Source organism: Ictalurus furcatus, chromosome 2, assembly GCF_023375685.1.
Source record: "Ictalurus furcatus strain D&B chromosome 2, Billie_1.0, whole genome shotgun sequence".
Taxonomy (NCBI): domain Eukaryota; kingdom Metazoa; phylum Chordata; class Actinopteri; order Siluriformes; family Ictaluridae; genus Ictalurus; species Ictalurus furcatus.
The window spans coordinates 38,081,188-38,096,937 of NC_071256.1; the positions used below are offsets into that span (position 1 = coordinate 38,081,188).

General features: G+C 47.1%; 1 protein-coding gene across 3 annotated transcripts; it reads left to right on the forward strand.

The window, feature by feature from the left end:
- The first annotated feature begins 1,049 nt into the window (after window positions 1-1,049).
- Window positions 1,050-15,716, forward strand: akt1s1 (AKT1 substrate 1 (proline-rich)). 3 transcript variants are annotated; one of them, XM_053618467.1, is made up of 6 exons: window positions 1,055-1,200; window positions 2,032-2,606; window positions 3,072-3,342; window positions 13,773-13,856; window positions 14,012-14,184; window positions 14,595-15,716. In XM_053618467.1, exons 2-6 carry the CDS (start codon window positions 2,214-2,216, stop codon window positions 14,733-14,735), a joined length of 1,062 nt encoding a protein of 353 aa, XP_053474442.1. In that variant the 5' UTR covers window positions 1,055-1,200; window positions 2,032-2,213; the 3' UTR covers window positions 14,736-15,716. The 3 variants fall into 3 exon arrangements, with proteins under 3 accessions (XP_053474457.1, XP_053474442.1, XP_053474449.1); XM_053618474.1 differs by having other exon boundaries at window positions 1,056-1,200; window positions 14,598-15,716; XM_053618482.1 differs by lacking the exon at window positions 14,012-14,184 and having other exon boundaries at window positions 1,050-1,200; window positions 14,598-15,716.
- Window positions 15,717-15,750: the final 34 nt, after the last annotated feature.

Consider the following 15,750-nt stretch of genomic DNA (forward strand, 5'->3'; position numbering starts at 1 on the left):
GGAAAGAAGGGAGGAAGGAAGGAAAAAAGTGAGGAAGGAAGGAAGGAAGGAATGTAGGAAGGGAGGAAGGAAGGAAAAAAGTGAGGAAGGAAGGAAGGGAGGAAGGAATGGAGGAAGGAAGGGAGGAAAAAAGTGAGGAAGGAAGGAAGGGAGGAAGGAATAGAGGAAGGAAGGGAGGGCGGAAGGAAGGGAGGGAGGAAGGGAGGGCGGAAGGAAGGGAGGGAGGAAGGGAGGGCAGAAGGAAGGAAGGTAAATGGTAAATAAATGGTGCACTTATATAGTGCTTTTATCCAAAAGCGCTTTACACTGTGTTTCATTCACCCAGTCACACACACACCAGTGGTAGCAGAGCTGCCATGCAAGGCGCTAACTTGCCATCGGGAGCAACTTGGGGTTCAGCGTCTTGCCCGAGGACACTTCGGCATGTGGAGTCATGTGGAGTCATGTGGGCCAGGAATCGAACCGCCGACCCTACGATTAGTGTACAACCCGCTCTACCACCTGAACCACAGCCACCCAAGGGAGGTGGGAGGAAGGGAGGAAGGGAGGGCAGAAGGTAGGTAAGAAGGGAGGAAGGGAGGAAGGAACAGAGGAAGGACGCCTTCACAAAAGCCTATCTTTTATCTGCATGAAAAGCCCCTGTAAACACACTTCAGCAGCACCTGTACAGTTACAGGACTGAGTGACCACCGGTTCTGTTCTGCTCCATAAACAGGGAAGGAACCGGAAGTGGCGATTACCCCAGGTTTCAGGCTGAGGGAGTGTGTTCTCGGTGGGATTTACCGGCTGCAGGTGGAGCATTACAAACTGCAACTTCAACACAGCATAACCATGCAACTACTCCTCAGACTGATTTATAACGACGTGAAGGGGCGTGGCTATAAAATGACTGACAAGAGGCCAATCCAAACACAAACAATAAATATACACACATTATTTATACTAGTAAATTTAAATACAGTAAAAAACCCAAACAAACAAACAAACAAAAACATTGACTACTGACACCTTTCCGTGGTGTCGCGCGCGTGCACGAGCGTTCAAGCTCTTCTCTCTGTGTCGCGCGCGTGGTATGCGCGTGCCCGTCTTGCTGTAAACAGCTGCGCGCGGCCAGTCTCAGGCAGAGAGAGAGAGACCGAGAAGAACAAAAATATTCACATAAAATTAAACAAAAAACAAAGTTGAAAGAATTTCGAGTGTGTAAGTAAAGAGTCTGAAGTTTGATCCTTTTATTAAATAAAGCCGTTTAAAGGGTTAGCTAAAGGTGCAGCGCTTCAGCTAGCTTAGCATAGAGAGAAAGCAGAACGCTAGCTAGCTCGGATGTTTGTTTGTTTGTCTGAAATCGCCTCGTGCTTCTGTAAAGCCTGTTTAGCAGCAGGAAGGATGAAGGACCACAGATTTCGGGTGTGCACGACGTGACACTGATAAACAGACGTGATAACACGTGATGACACGCACACGTTAGTGTCTCAGTCCTGCTCCTGAATTCATCTCTTCGTTTCCTGCACGTGAATCTGATGCAACTCATGAGCTAGTTGCAGATCTCCAGGATCAGATCATGCGTAAATAACTATGCAGTGCACGAGGATTATAGAAGCAATGATGGTCAAAACACTGATGTAACCACACACCCTGATAGTTTGAAAGTAGTTGTGTTTGGATAAAATCTAACGGAGAACAAATCCGACATGGATTAAAGCTGCACTCGGTGATCAGAACCATCCTTATTTATATAACCGTCTGATTTGTTGTCTTTGTTTTGATTTATCCTCCTACATAAATTGCAGCACAGCAGATGGACAGCTGCTGTAATGTGCAGTGGTGGCCGCCATGTTTGTGTCACGTGACCTCGTGAGCTCATTGGTCAGGAATAGGAGTGTAGTGGAGAGAAGAAAGCCCTATTCGGAAGGGATGAGTTTATTAGCGGGGCACGTGATCAAACTCTCCCAGTAGGAGCGGGTTGTGTTTTCGCGTCCGAGCTGACGATGTTACCGGGCGTCACTTATTCACACGCTCTTGTTTTGTTCCCAGATGACATCATCATCATCAGCAGCAGCAAGCGTCTCGTCTCGTCTCGTCTCAACCTAAACCGAGCTCTACTCGTCACCTAGAAGCTAACGCGTACACGGCCTAATCGCGACGCACTACACCCGGATCGCCTCTGCGTCCTGTTTGATGCGATACGAGCGCCCGTGTTTATCTGACACTTCGTCATGGCCTCTGTCTCCAAAACCTCCGAGCTGGACATCCCGGATAACCACCAGGAGAGCTGGCTGGCTCTGCTCGCCGCCGCCGATGCGTACAGCCAGAAGACGGGATGCGACCTGGCCATACTGACCGCCTGCAAGAAGTTTCTCCCGTCCGGTGCCGAGGGAGATGCCGCGAAAAAGAGAGAAGGGGGCGGAGCCGTGCCAGCAGGAAGCAGGAAGTGGGATTACGGCTATCACGTGTGGGGTCAAGGGGCGCTCGCCGAGGCGGCGCTCCGATACCTGGATGACATCGGCGTGCTCCATTCCACCACCGTGCTGACGGCGCAGAGACACGCCCGCCTCGCCCCAGGAGAGGGCGGGGCCAAACTGGCCGTGGACATTCCGTCCGAGAGGCCGGTTAGTAGCTCGTAGCGCAAACGAGACGTCATGTCGTACTTCCTAGCGTTCTGTCAAATTCCTGAACAATTAAAAAATAAAAAATGTATTACTTTACATTAAATATTCAAAAATGTTTTAAACGTAAACAATTCTTTAGCGCTGATATTAGCCTCATTTTTATCTTTTCGCATCTTGTCTCTTTAAAAATATGTGTTTATTTATTTATACATTTATTTATGTTTCTGTCGGTTCGTTTTTATCTTGATTTATCTTAGCTAGTTCGTTTTGTTAAGTTTTTATTTGTTTATATTTGATTGTATTGCTGATTAGTTCTTAGTTAAATGTATGAATTTTTTTAGAAAGCTGATGTTAAGTGTAATGTTAGTTAAATATCTGTTGTACTTGTAATGATGATGTCATCACTGAACTTTAAACTCTGTATAAGGATTAAAGAAGACTGTTTTAACTCCTCCTCCTCCTCAGACGTCGGTGGGTGACGGGGGGTCGGGGTCGGTCAGTCCCGGGTTGAGAATGTACTCTCAGAGCTACCCGTCCATCTACAGTGCAGCGGCGGTCAGCGTCCTGCCCTCGGCACAGCAGGGGAACGGAGGGAGAGAGAGAGACAGAGCGGCTCTGGAGGAGGTGGAGAGAGCGAGGGAGAGGGCCGGCATCGTGGACCTGGAGGAGGAAGAGGAGGAGGACGGAGAGGAGGACGATATGGACGGACGCAGACGCAATCTCAATGAGTCGACAGGTGCGCGCGTGTGTGTGTGTGTGGGTGTGGGTGTGTGTGTGGGTGCGCGCGTGCGTGCGCGTGTGTTTACATCTGAGGTTTATTTTTTTCAGTCTTTCTTTTATCGTTCATTCTGTCTCTCATCACATCCTCTTCCATCTCTCTCCCTCTGTCTGTCTTTCTATTGGTCTCTCTCTCTCTCTCTCTCTTTATCCTCTCTCTCTATCCCTCCCTCACTTTATCCTTTCTCTCTTTCTCTCCCTCACTTTATCCTCTCTCTCTTTCTCTCTCTCACTTTATCCTCTCTCTCTCTCTCTCTCACTTTATCCTCTCTCTCTCTCTCTCTCCCCCTCCCTCACTTTATCCTCTCTCTCTCTCACTTTATCCTCTCTCTCTCTCCCCCTCCCTCACTTTATCCTCTCCCCCCCCCACTTTATCCTCTCTCCCCCCCCCACTTTATCCTCTCTCTCCCCCCCACTTTATCCTCTCTCTCTCTCTCTCTCACTTTATCCTCTCTCTCTCTCTCTCACTTTATCCTCTCTCTCTCTCTCTCACTTTATCCTCTCTCTCTCTCTCACTTTATCCTCTCTCTCTCCCCCTCCCTCACTTTAAACTCTCTCTCTCCCTCCCTCACTTTATCCTCTCTCTCTCTCTCTCTCTCTCTCACTTTATCCTCTCTCTCTCTCTCTCTCTCTCTCTCCCTCCCTCCCTCACTTTATCCTCTCTCTCACTCTCACTTTATCCTCCCTCTCTCTCTCTCTCTCTCTTTCTCCCTCCCTCACTTTATCCTCTCTCTCACTCTCACTTTATCCTCCCTCTCTCTCTCTCTCTCTCTTTCTCCCTCCCTCACTTTATCCTCTCTCTCACTCTCACTTTATCCTCTCTCTCTCTCTCTCTGTCTCTCTCTCACTCTCACTTTATCCTCTCTCTCTCTCTCTCTCTCTGTCTCTCTCTCACTCTCACTTTATCCTCTCTCTCTCTCTCACTTTATCCTCTCTCTCTCTCTCTGTCTCTCTCTCACTCTCACTTTATCCTCTCTCTCTCTCTCACTTTATCCTCTCTCTCTCTCTCTCTCTGTCTCTCTCCCACTCTCACTTTATCCTCTCTCTCTCACTCTCACTTTATCCTCTCTCTCTCTCTCTCTCTGTCTCTCTCTCTGTGCGCATGTGCGGTGGAGGAGTGAGCGTGGTGTGTGGAGCGCGCGAGAGCGGTTTGGCATCTTGTCGGAGTTTTCTGCGGGTGTCTTTTTTCTTTTCTTTCATATAATTATTGGATGTTGTTATGTGAGCATCAGTAGCCGGTGAAGGGTGAGAGTGGGTGAGAGTGAGCGGGACGCTGTCTCTCCGCCATGGCGTCAGGTGTGTGCCGGAGAATGGAGAACAGGTGGAGGAGGTTCTGCTAGCGGCGGGACAGCAGGTGGGGTGCGAGAACATTGACTCCGCCTCCCTGTGACGTGGGTCGTTATTTGCAACGTGCCCCCCTTTATTAAAGATGAGATGATAACGAAGGAGCCGGTCCGCTTCGGAAAGCCCCATGACGGACATCCCGCTCGGCTGTAGAAACTCTGCGGTGACACACGTCCTGTCTTTCCGCAGACAGGTGTATATGTTTATAAACAACCGAGAACAGACACTGGACGTGAACTTCAAGTGTAAACACGGCGACAGCAGCTACACCGTCTTCGCCACCACCGGACGCCTGAGGTGTTTTGGGTGTGGGGAGATCGGGCATAGACGGCTGAGCTGCCCACGCAGAGCGCTGCAGCCGGGGAGCTCCGGGGGAGACACGGCCGGGGTGCAGCAGCAGCAGCAGCAGCGTGGAGACAGCCAGCGGGGGGACACACCGGAGAACAGGAGCCTGGGGCAGAGGGGGTAACGACACACCGAGGTCACGGCTGGAACAGGTCGGTGAGGAACACACCACCACCACCACTGAAACAAACGCAGCAGACAAGATTAATAGACAACCCCACACCGCTACCAGCGTCAGAGCGAGTGACTCCGCACAACAAAACAAGAACATCCAGAACAATAAAGCTGAGCCGGAAACAACAGGAGAGAAGAGGGACGAGGTGGAGGAATCGTCCACACAGCCACAGCACAGTGTTGTGATGCAGGAGAACCAGAAGAACCGCTCACAGACATGGAGGAGGAAGAGGTCACCTCAGATCAACCCCACACTTTCAACTGTCCAGAGCAACCTGAGCAGCTCTACACCGCACAACACAGCAACCGGGTTCTAGAACTGACTACAGGAAAACCTAATATCTCACTGACTGACTACTTCCCTGACAGAACAACATTCATCACATCTACACAACAGCAAGAAATGAACACCTGAGCGTGCCGTCACCACGGAGACGCTTCAGACTGAGGACATGGACGTCAGCTTTAATATAAACAGCACTGTGGACACATTACACTGTGGGACTATAACGGACTTACAGTAGGACTGAAGGGGTCTGGGGTTCCTGGGTGGAGGTGTGGGTGTGGGTGGAGGTATAGGTGTGGGTGGAGGTGTGGGTGTGGGTGTGGATGGAGGTGGAGGTGTTGGTGGAGGTATAGGTGTGGGTGGAGGTGTGGGTTGGGGGTCTGATGGGGTCTTAAAAAAAATGTAAATATACCAAAACTGATGCATTAAAGGCATCTTAAAAAGTCAAAATGTCTCTCACTTTATCTTCTCTACCCCTCTCTCTCTCTTCCCCTCTCTCTCTTCCCCTCTCTCTCGCTCTCTCTCTCTCACTTACTTTATCTTCTCTTCCCCTCTCTCTCTCTGTCTCTCTCTCTCTGTCTCTTTCTCTCTCTCTCTCACTTACTTTATCTTCTCTTCCCCTCTCTCTCTCTTACCCTCTCTCTTCCCCTCTCTCTCTCTTACCCTCTCTCTTCCCCTCTCTCTCTCTCTCTCTCTCACTCTCACTTCTCTTCCCCTCTCTCTCTCTCTCTCTCTCTCTCTCTCACTCTCACTTCTCTTCCCCTCTCTCTCTCTTCCCCTCTCTCTCTCTCTCTCTCTCACTCTCACTTCTCTTCCCCTCTCTCTCTCTCTCTCTCTCTCTCTCTCACTTCTCTTCCCCTCTCTCTCTCTCTCTCACTTCTCTTCCCCTCTCTCTCTTCCCCTCTCTCTCTCTCTCTCTCACTCTCACTTCTCTTCCCCTCTCTCTCTCTCTCTCACTTCTCTTCCCCTCTCTCTCTTCCCCTCTCTCTCTCTCTCTCTCACTCTCACTTCTCTTCCCCTCTCTCTCTCTCTCTCACTTCTCTTCCCCTCTCTCTCTCTCACTTCTCTTCCCCTCTCTCTCTCTCTCTCTCTCTCTCTCTCTCTCACTCTCACTTCTCTTCCCCTCTCTCTCTCTCTCTCACTTCTCTTCCCCTCTCTCTCTCTCTCTCTCTCACTTCTCTTCCCCTCTCTCTCTCTCTCTCTCTCTCTCTCTCACTTCTCTTCCCCTCTCTCTCTCTCTCTCTCTCTCACTTCTCTTCCCCTCTCTCTCTCTCTCTCTCACTTCTCTTCCCCTCTCTCTCTCTCTCTCTCTCTCTCTCTCTCTCTCTCTCACTTCTCTTCCCCTCTCTCTCTCTCTCTCGCTTTATCTTCTCTTCCCCTCTCTCTCTCTCTCACTTTATCTTCTCTTCCCCCTCTCTCTCTCTCTCTCTGTCTCACTTCTCTTCCCCTCTCTCTCTCTCTCTCTCTCTCGCTTTATCTTCTCTTCCCCTCTCTCTCTCACTTTATCTTCTCTTCCCCCTCTCTCTCTCGCTTTATCTTCTCTTCCTCTCTCTCTCTCTCTCTCTCTCTCTCGCTTTATCTTCTCTTCCCCCTCTCTCTCTCTCTCTCTCTCTCTCACTTCTCTTCCCCTCTCTCTCTCTCTCTCTCGCTTTATCTTCTCTTCCTCTCTCTCTCTCTCTCTCTCTCTCTCTCTCTCTCTCTCTCTCTCTCTGGTGTATGCTGGGAGTGGGTGTGGTTATCGTGAGAGCTGCATGTGTGAGAGCGTTTGTCTTTCCCTGACTCTTTGATATTTATTCTCTTTTCTCTGTAATCTCTCTCTTTCTGAGTGAGGGTTGGGAGTGAGCGTGTTGAAGCTTGTGAGTTTTCTGGTCTTTTTTCTTCAGGTGGGGGTTTAGTTTGATTACCTGGCTGCAGGTGAACGTTGTAACTGTCAGAATGTGACGCGCCGACAGGCCGTTCCTCCGGCGCTCGGGTGGAGAGTGTAGTCTAGCGGTCGGTGGCGCTGTTGGGTATGAAAGTGTTGAAGTGAATAATGCCGTCGTGATTTTTCCAGACCAGATGGATAAAGTAAATCAGCTTCTTGTGAACGGAATAGTGATTAAAGGTTCCCACGTATCAGGTTTGTCCCTCGTAAGTCCTGCTAGAAAGGTCAGTATGTGGAATGTACACCGTTTCTAAAAAAATGAGCTTTTGGAAAAAGAGCTGGAGCGATACGGAAAACTGTCTCCAGTAAAGATGATTCCCATCAGCTGTAAATCTCCTCACCATAAACACGCCATGTCTTTTAGGGGACGAGCTCTTTAGAGCTCGCAGAGAGAGGTGTGAGTGCAGCGGGAAAGCGAGACCTCGCGCTTACAGGACAGTACTGGAGATATTTGGAAAGTCGCTAAGTTTTGAACAACATTAATGGTGCCAGAGAGGATGTGATGCGAAGAGAGCGTCCCTTTTCAGTGTGTTTAAGGGTACAAAATGAAACGGTAAACGGTCGGCATTTATATAGCGCTTTAACCTTAATGGTTCTACAAAGCGCTTTACACTGGTTCTCATTCACACTCTCACACCAGTGGTAGCAGAGCTGCCGTGCAAGGCGCTGACTTGTCATCGGGAGCAACTTGGGGTTCAGTGTCTTGCCCGAGAACACTTCGGTATGTGGAGTCACGTGGGCCGGGAATCGAACCGCCGACCCTACGATTAGTGGACGACCCACTCTACCACCTGAACCAAGAACCGCAGAGCTGAGCATGACACTTCCTGGAAGAAGGGACGGGATGAGGAAGTTCTGGTCAGAGCAGAACCGGCGGTTGAGATCTCTCGTGTTACCGAGGACATCATCGAGGGTCGGGCTTGTTAAAAACACGAGCTCGATTTTCATCACCGTGTACGCTCCACCTGTAGGCCCAGAAACGGTGGTGTTTTTAAACAGCGTAAACAGAGTCATCAGTGCTTGTAGTGATGACGGATACCTGCTCCTGGAAAGCAACCACGCGGAACCACACGGTTCAGAACAACACTCGGAGACGTCTCGTTAAACGCACCGAGGCGCATGATCGTCCGATCTCATCCGGAAAGAGCCGGTGCGGGTCACCACGGGTGGAATCGGGTGTGGCTCCTGCTCGATCGGAACGAAAACCCACACCCGCACCGGCGCTTTCCGGATGAGATCGGACACCGCTGATCTGCTTGGTGAGTTCGGGTTCAGCTCTGGTCTTATAAACGGGATCGTGACATCGAGACTGCTTTAAAGGTCAGCGGTGGTTTAAGGTTCAGAAGGGAGTCAGCGAGGCTGTTCATTATCTGGCATGTTGTACTCCCTGCCCATCGAGCCTCTCCTACACAGATTACGACGAGCTCTCTCGGGTGTAAACTTTCCCCGGACCTGAAGCGCTGATTAAACTTGTAAACAGTAGAGGGAATAAAATGGAAAAGTCCTCAGATTTTGACGTAAACGCTGTTTTTTGTCAGAACGGCAGAACAGTCTGCAGTTTGCGTGAGAACGTGTAAGCGCGTGTGGGTGTTATCGAGTTGCGTGTCGGGTCATGTGGTTAGTGTGCTGTTGTGTGTAACAGCGTGGTCCTGGAGGAACGTTGTCATTTCACTGTGGACTGCACCAGCTGTATACGACTGAAACGACCAGAAAAACACTTGGACTTGGACTTGGACTTGATGAAAGACAGATCGAAAGTTGGTTTGGACTCCGGTGATATTATAAATAATGTCGGAGGTCACGAGCGCGTGGCGTTTTAAAACTGTTTTCTGTTCTGTTGAGGAGAACGTTCTGTTCGGGACTGCGTCCAGCTCCGTCATGGTTTCATTTTTATTTATTTATTTCTGTTCTGGAAGCACGGCTGGAGATAACTCTGTTTAGATTAAATTAAGAGGTGTTCAAATCTCTCACTATCTCTCTCTTCCTCTTTCTCTCTCTTTTTATCTCTTTCTCTCCCACTTTACCTTCTCTCACTTTATCTTCTCTCTCTTCCTCTTTCTCTCTCTTTTTATCTCTTTCTCTCCCACTTTACCTTCTCTCACTTTATCTTCTCTCTCTTCCTCTTTCTCTCTCTTTTTATCTCTTTCTCTCCCACTTTACCTTCTCTCACTTTATCTTCTCTCTCTTCCTCTTTCTCTCTATTTTTATCTCTTTCTCTCCCACTTTACCTTCTCTCACTTTATCTTCTCTCTCTATCTCGCTCTCTCTCACTTTATCTTCTCTCTCTATCTCGCTCTCTCTATCTCGCTCTCTCTCTCACTTTATCTTCTCTCTCTTCCTCTTTCTCTCTCTTTTTATCTCTTTCTCTCCCACTTTACCTTCTCTCACTTTATCTTCTCTCTCTTCCTCTTTCTCTCTCTTTTTATCTCTTTCTCTCCCACTTTACCTTCTCTCACTTTATCTTCTCTCTCTTCCTCTTTCTCTCTATTTTTATCTCTTTCTCTCCCACTTTACCTTCTCTCACTTTATCTTCTCTCTCTATCTCGCTCTCTCTCTCACTTTACCTTCTCTCACTTTATCTTCTCTCTCTATCTCGCTCTCTCTCACTTTATCTTCTCTCTCTATCTCGCTCTCTCTCACTTTATCTTCTCTCTCTATCTCACTCTCTCTCACTTTATCTTCTCTCTCTATCTCGCTCTCTCTATCTCGCTCTCTCTCACTTTATCTTCTCTCTCTATCTCGCTCTCTCTCTCTTTATCTTCTCTCTCTATCCCGCTCTCTCTCTCACTTTATCTTCTCTCTCTATCTCGCTCTCTCTCTCACTTTATCTTCTCTCTCTATCTCGCTCTCTCTCTCTTTATCTTCTCTCTCTATCCCGCTCTCTCTCTCACTTTATCTTCTCTCTCTATCTCTCTCTCTCTCACTTTATCTTCTCTCTCTATCTCACTCTCTCTCACTTTATCTTCTCTCTCTATCTCTCTCTTCTCACTTTATCTTCTCTCTCTATCTCTCTCTCTCTCACTTTATCTTCTCTCTCTCTCTCTTTATCTTCTCTCTCTCTCTCACTTTATCTTCTCTCTCTATCTCACTCTCTCTCACTTTATCTTCTCTCTCTATCTCGCTCTCTCTCACTTTATCTTCTCTCTCTATCTCGCTCTCTCTCACTTTATCTTCTCTCTCTATCTCACTCTCTCTCACTTTATCTTCTCTCTCTATCTCGCTCTCTCTATCTCGCTCTCTCTCACTTTATCTTCTCTCTCTATCTCGCTCTCTCTCTCTTTATCTTCTCTCTCTATCTCGCTCTCTCTCTCACTTTATCTTCTCTCTCTATCTCGCTCTCTCTCTCTTTATCTTCTCTCTCTATCTCGCTCTCTCTCTCTTTATCTTCTCTCTCTATCTCGCTCTCTCTCTCACTTTATCTTCTCTCTCTCTCTCACTTTATCTTCTCTCTCTATCTCACTCTCTCTCACTTTATCTTCTCTCTCTATCTCGCTCTCTCTCACTTTATCTTCTCTCTCTATCTCGCTCTCTCTCACTTTATCTTCTCTCTCTATCTCGCTCTCTCTATCTCGCTCTCTCTCTCACTTTATCTTCTCTCTCTTCCTCTTTCTCTCTATTTTTATCTCTTTCTCTCCCACTTTACCTTCTCTCACTTTATCTTCTCTCTCTATCTCGCTCTCTCTCACTTTATCTTCTCTCTCTATCTCGCTCTCTCTCACTTTATCTTCTCTCTCTATCTCGCTCTCTCTATCTCGCTCTCTCTCTCACTTTATCTTCTCTCTCTTCCTCTTTCTCTCTCTTTTTATCTCTTTCTCTCCCACTTTACCTTCTCTCACTTTATCTTCTCTCTCTTCCTCTTTCTCTCTCTTTTTATCTCTTTCTCTCCCACTTTACCTTCTCTCACTTTATCTTCTCTCTCTTCCTCTTTCTCTCTATTTTTATCTCTTTCTCTCCCACTTTACCTTCTCTCACTTTATCTTCTCTCTCTATCTCGCTCTCTCTCACTTTATCTTCTCTCTCTATCTCGCTCTCTCTATCTCGCTCTCTCTCACTTTATCTTCTCTCTCTATCTCGCTCTCTCTATCTCGCTCTCTCTCTCACTTTATCTTCTCTCTCTTCCTCTTTCTCTCTATTTTTATCTCTTTCTCTCCCACTTTACCTTCTCTCACTTTATCTTCTCTCTCTTCCTCTTTCTCTCTATTTTTATCTCTTTCTCTCCCACTTTACCTTCTCTCACTTTATCTTCTCTCTCTTCCTCTTTCTCTCTTTTTATCTCTTTCTCTCCCACTTTACCTTCTCTCACTTTATCTTCTCTCTCTATCTCGCTCTCTCTCTCACTTTACCTTCTCTCACTTTATCTTCTCTCTCTATCTCGCTCTCTCTCACTTTATCTTCTCTCTCTATCTCGCTCTCTCTCACTTTATCTTCTCTCTCTATCTCACTCTCTCTCACTTTATCTTCTCTCTCTATCTCGCTCTCTCTATCTCGCTCTCTCTCACTTTATCTTCTCTCTCTATCTCGCTCTCTCTCACTTTATCTTCTCTCTCTATCTCGCTCTCTCTCTCTTTATCTTCTCTCTCTATCTCGCTCTCTCTCTCTTTATCTTCTCTCTCTATCTCGCTCTCTCTCTCACTTTATCTTCTCTCTCTATCTCGCTCTCTCTCTCTTTATCTTCTCTCTCTATCTCGCTCTCTCTCTCTTTATCTTCTCTCTCTATCTCGCTCTCTCTCTCACTTTATCTTCTCTCTCTCTCTCACTTTATCTTCTCTCTCTATCTCACTCTCTCTCACTTTATCTTCTCTCTCTATCTCTCTCTTCTCACTTTATCTTCTCTCTCTATCTCTCTCTCTCTCACTTTATCTTCTCTCTCTCTCTCTTTATCTTCTCTCTCTCTCTCACTTTATCTTCTCTCTCTATCTCACTCTCTCTCACTTTATCTTCTCTCTCTATCTCTCTCTCTCTCACTTTATCTTCTCTCTCTATCTCTCTCTCTCTCACTTTATCTTCTCTCTCTATCTCTCTCTCTCTCACTTTATCTTCTCTCTCTATCTCGCTCTCTCTATCTCGCTCTCTCTCACTTTATCTTCTCTCTCTATCTCGCTCTCTCTCACTTTATCTTCTCTCTCTATCTCGCTCTCTCTCTCTTTATCTTCTCTCTCTATCTCGCTCTCTCTCTCTTTATCTTCTCTCTCTATCTCGCTCTCTCTCTCTTTATCTTCTCTCTCTATCTCGCTCTCTCTCTCACTTTATCTTCTCTCTCTATCTCGCTCTCTCTCTCTTTATCTTCTCTCTCTATCTCGCTCTCTCTCTCTTTATCTTCTCTCTCTATCTCGCTCTCTCTCTCACTTTATCTTCTCTCTCTCTCTCACTTTATCTTCTCTCTCTATCTCACTCTCTCTCACTTTATCTTCTCTCTCTATCTCTCTCTCTCTCACTTTATCTTCTCTCTCTATCTCTCTCTCTCTCACTTTATCTTCTCTCTCTCTCTCTTTATCTTCTCTCTCTCTCTCACTTTATCTTCTCTCTCTATCTCACTCTCTCTCACTTTATCTTCTCTCTCTATCTCTCTCTCTCTCACTTTATCTTCTCTCTCTATCTCTCTCTCTCTCACTTTATCTTCTCTCTCTATCTCTCTCTCTCTCACTTTATCTTCTCTCTCTATCTCACTCTCTCTCACTTTATCTTCTCTCTCTAACTCGCTCTCTCTCACTTTATCTTCTCTCTCTCTCTCTCTCACTCAATTTATCTTCTCTTCCTCTCTCTTCTACCCCCTCTCTCTCATTATCTTCTCTCTCTTTCTTTTCTTCCCCCCTCCCTGTCTCTCTCTTTTCTCCCCCCTCTCTCTCACTATCTTCTCTCCCTCTCTCACTTTTCTTCCCCCTCTCTCTCACGTTATCTTCTCTCTCTCTCTCAATTTATCTTCTCTTCCTCTCTCTCTCTCTCTTTTCTCCCCCCTCTCTCACTATCTTCTCTCTCTCTTTTCTCCCCCCTCTCTCTCACTATCTTCTCTCTCTTTCTTTTCTCCCCCCTCTCTCTCCCTATCTTCTCTCCCTCTCTCACTTTTCTCCCCCCGCTCTCTCACTATCTTCTCTCCCTCTCTCACTTTTCTTCCCCCTCTCTCTCACGTTATCTTCTCTCTCTCTCTCTCAATTTATATTCTCTTCCTCTCTCTCTCTCTTTTCTCCCCCCTCTCTCTCACTGTCTTCTCTCTCTCTTTCACTCTATCTTCTCTTCCTCTCTCTCTCTCTCTCTCTCTCTCTCTCTTCCCCCCCAAACCCCCACTCTCTCACTCTGTTTGTTCCTGTCTTTCTCTCAGGTGTGTTCTCCATGGACGAGGATTCTCTGTCTCATGACTGTGAGCCGTTTTTCGAGTCGGACGGAGAAGAGGAAAGCACTGACGGTGAGTGTGTATTCCTCAGTGTGTCTCTGACCGAGTGCTCCTGAGGGTTCTCAGAACATCTTTACACAGCTGCTTGTCATTGTACCATTTCACCACTAGAGGTCAGACTGAGGCAGTTTTACTGATGATGATGACGATGATGTTCGTGTGTTCAGGTTCTCTGAGTGAGGAAGCTCCTCCTCCTCCTCGAGGCCTGGCCATGGGTCACTCGGCTCTGTCCCGGCCGTCTCACCCCACGGCTCTGGCGCGCTCGCTGCCCGTCTCGGTGCCCGTGTGGGGCTACAGGAACAACCGGTCAGCGCAGGGCGACTCTCACAGCGGAGAGCGGGTGAGCGCTCGGTGTACTTACACACGCTCGTTTTCCTCCGCGTTCACGTCCGGTTCGTTCCTCATGATGACTGTAGCTCACAACGGTTCTGTTTAGAGCTGCAACACCTCATCCACAACAATCCATATTCTACAAACCGATTAGTCGGCCTGTACGAGCTACAAAAGACAGAAGTGGACGTTATTTAGACTCGTATAATGGAAGATAATATATATATATATATACTGTATAATAATAAGTGAGTAATAAGTGATCAGGTCTGTCTAATGGGTGTGGCCTAATATTCTAATGAGCTGTTTTGATTGACAGGCTGATGTGACGAGCTTTTCTTCAGACTTGAATGAAATTCAGAGGAACTAGATGAAAGCCTGCTTTGTTATATCGCGTGTGTGTGTGTGTGTGTGTGTTAGCAGGCCGGCTGTGCGGATCTCGATCACATCGCTGCCAGCATGAAGGCTCTTTTAACTCCGGCGGCCACCGACGGAACGGAGATGTTCGGAGCGCTGCCTCGACCTCGACTCAACACGGGCGACTTCTCCCTCAAGCACTGATGATGGACGTGTGTGTGAGTGTGTGTGAGTGTGTGTGAGAGTAAGAAACGAATTGAGAGACGTGACGTGAGACGAGACGTGTGTGTGTGTGTGAGAAAATGAACTGGGATGTAAATACGACCCGGACCTGTTATTTTTTTAGACAGATTTCAACAATTAACGTGACGGAAATCTTTACTAAAGTTCTTTTTTTTTTTTTTTTTTTTTTTTTTATAAACGAGGCAAAAGGAAAGACCAAGTGGAGACCACGCTGATGCTTGGTGGGGGGAGGGTAAAAAAAAAAAAAAAGAAAGAAAGAAAAGTTGCGTTCACAAGGATGTTTTTAAGATCCGCTCCGGTGTTCTTTTCCGTTCCGCTGAAGACATAGAGCTCGGCGATACGATGATACGATATCGATACCGCGATACGTTATTACCGTTATATCATTACTCCTATACGTGTTATTGGTATCGCTGCGCACTGGTGGTTTAACAAGTTCGGATTTTATTTTCCCTTCTTTTTTTTTTTTTTTTGCTTTTTAAAAAAAAGTAACGTTTTTAAATCGTTTCTTTTATATCATGCTGCTCATATCGGTATCGTCAAATCATCTTCAAGCATCCGCAGTGTGATATTTACTGACATATCGCCCCACTCTTTATTCCACGGGGGGGGGGGGACACATACATATTCATAACTGTCAGTTAATTATAGACTGTCTGGGGGCGGGGCTTTAATTTCAGTCTCCGCCCACAACAAATCAGCAAACGCATGTAGACACGTTTTGTTTTGTTTTTCCACCCTGAATCGTCCTTGTGAACTCGGGTACGATATGAATATTTTTCCGATGCCTTTTTCGAACCCGAACGTGTTTTGCGTAACGTTGCGAGCTTAATCCGAGATCCGGTTTGTCGAAATCTTCAGGACGAGCGTCTGACGTAGATGTAAGCACGGGGTGCTGACTTCCGCTTGTGCTTCTGGCTAAAAAAAAAAAAAATAAATAAATGGAACAGTCAGCGACTTTGATTCTAAGCTGTTC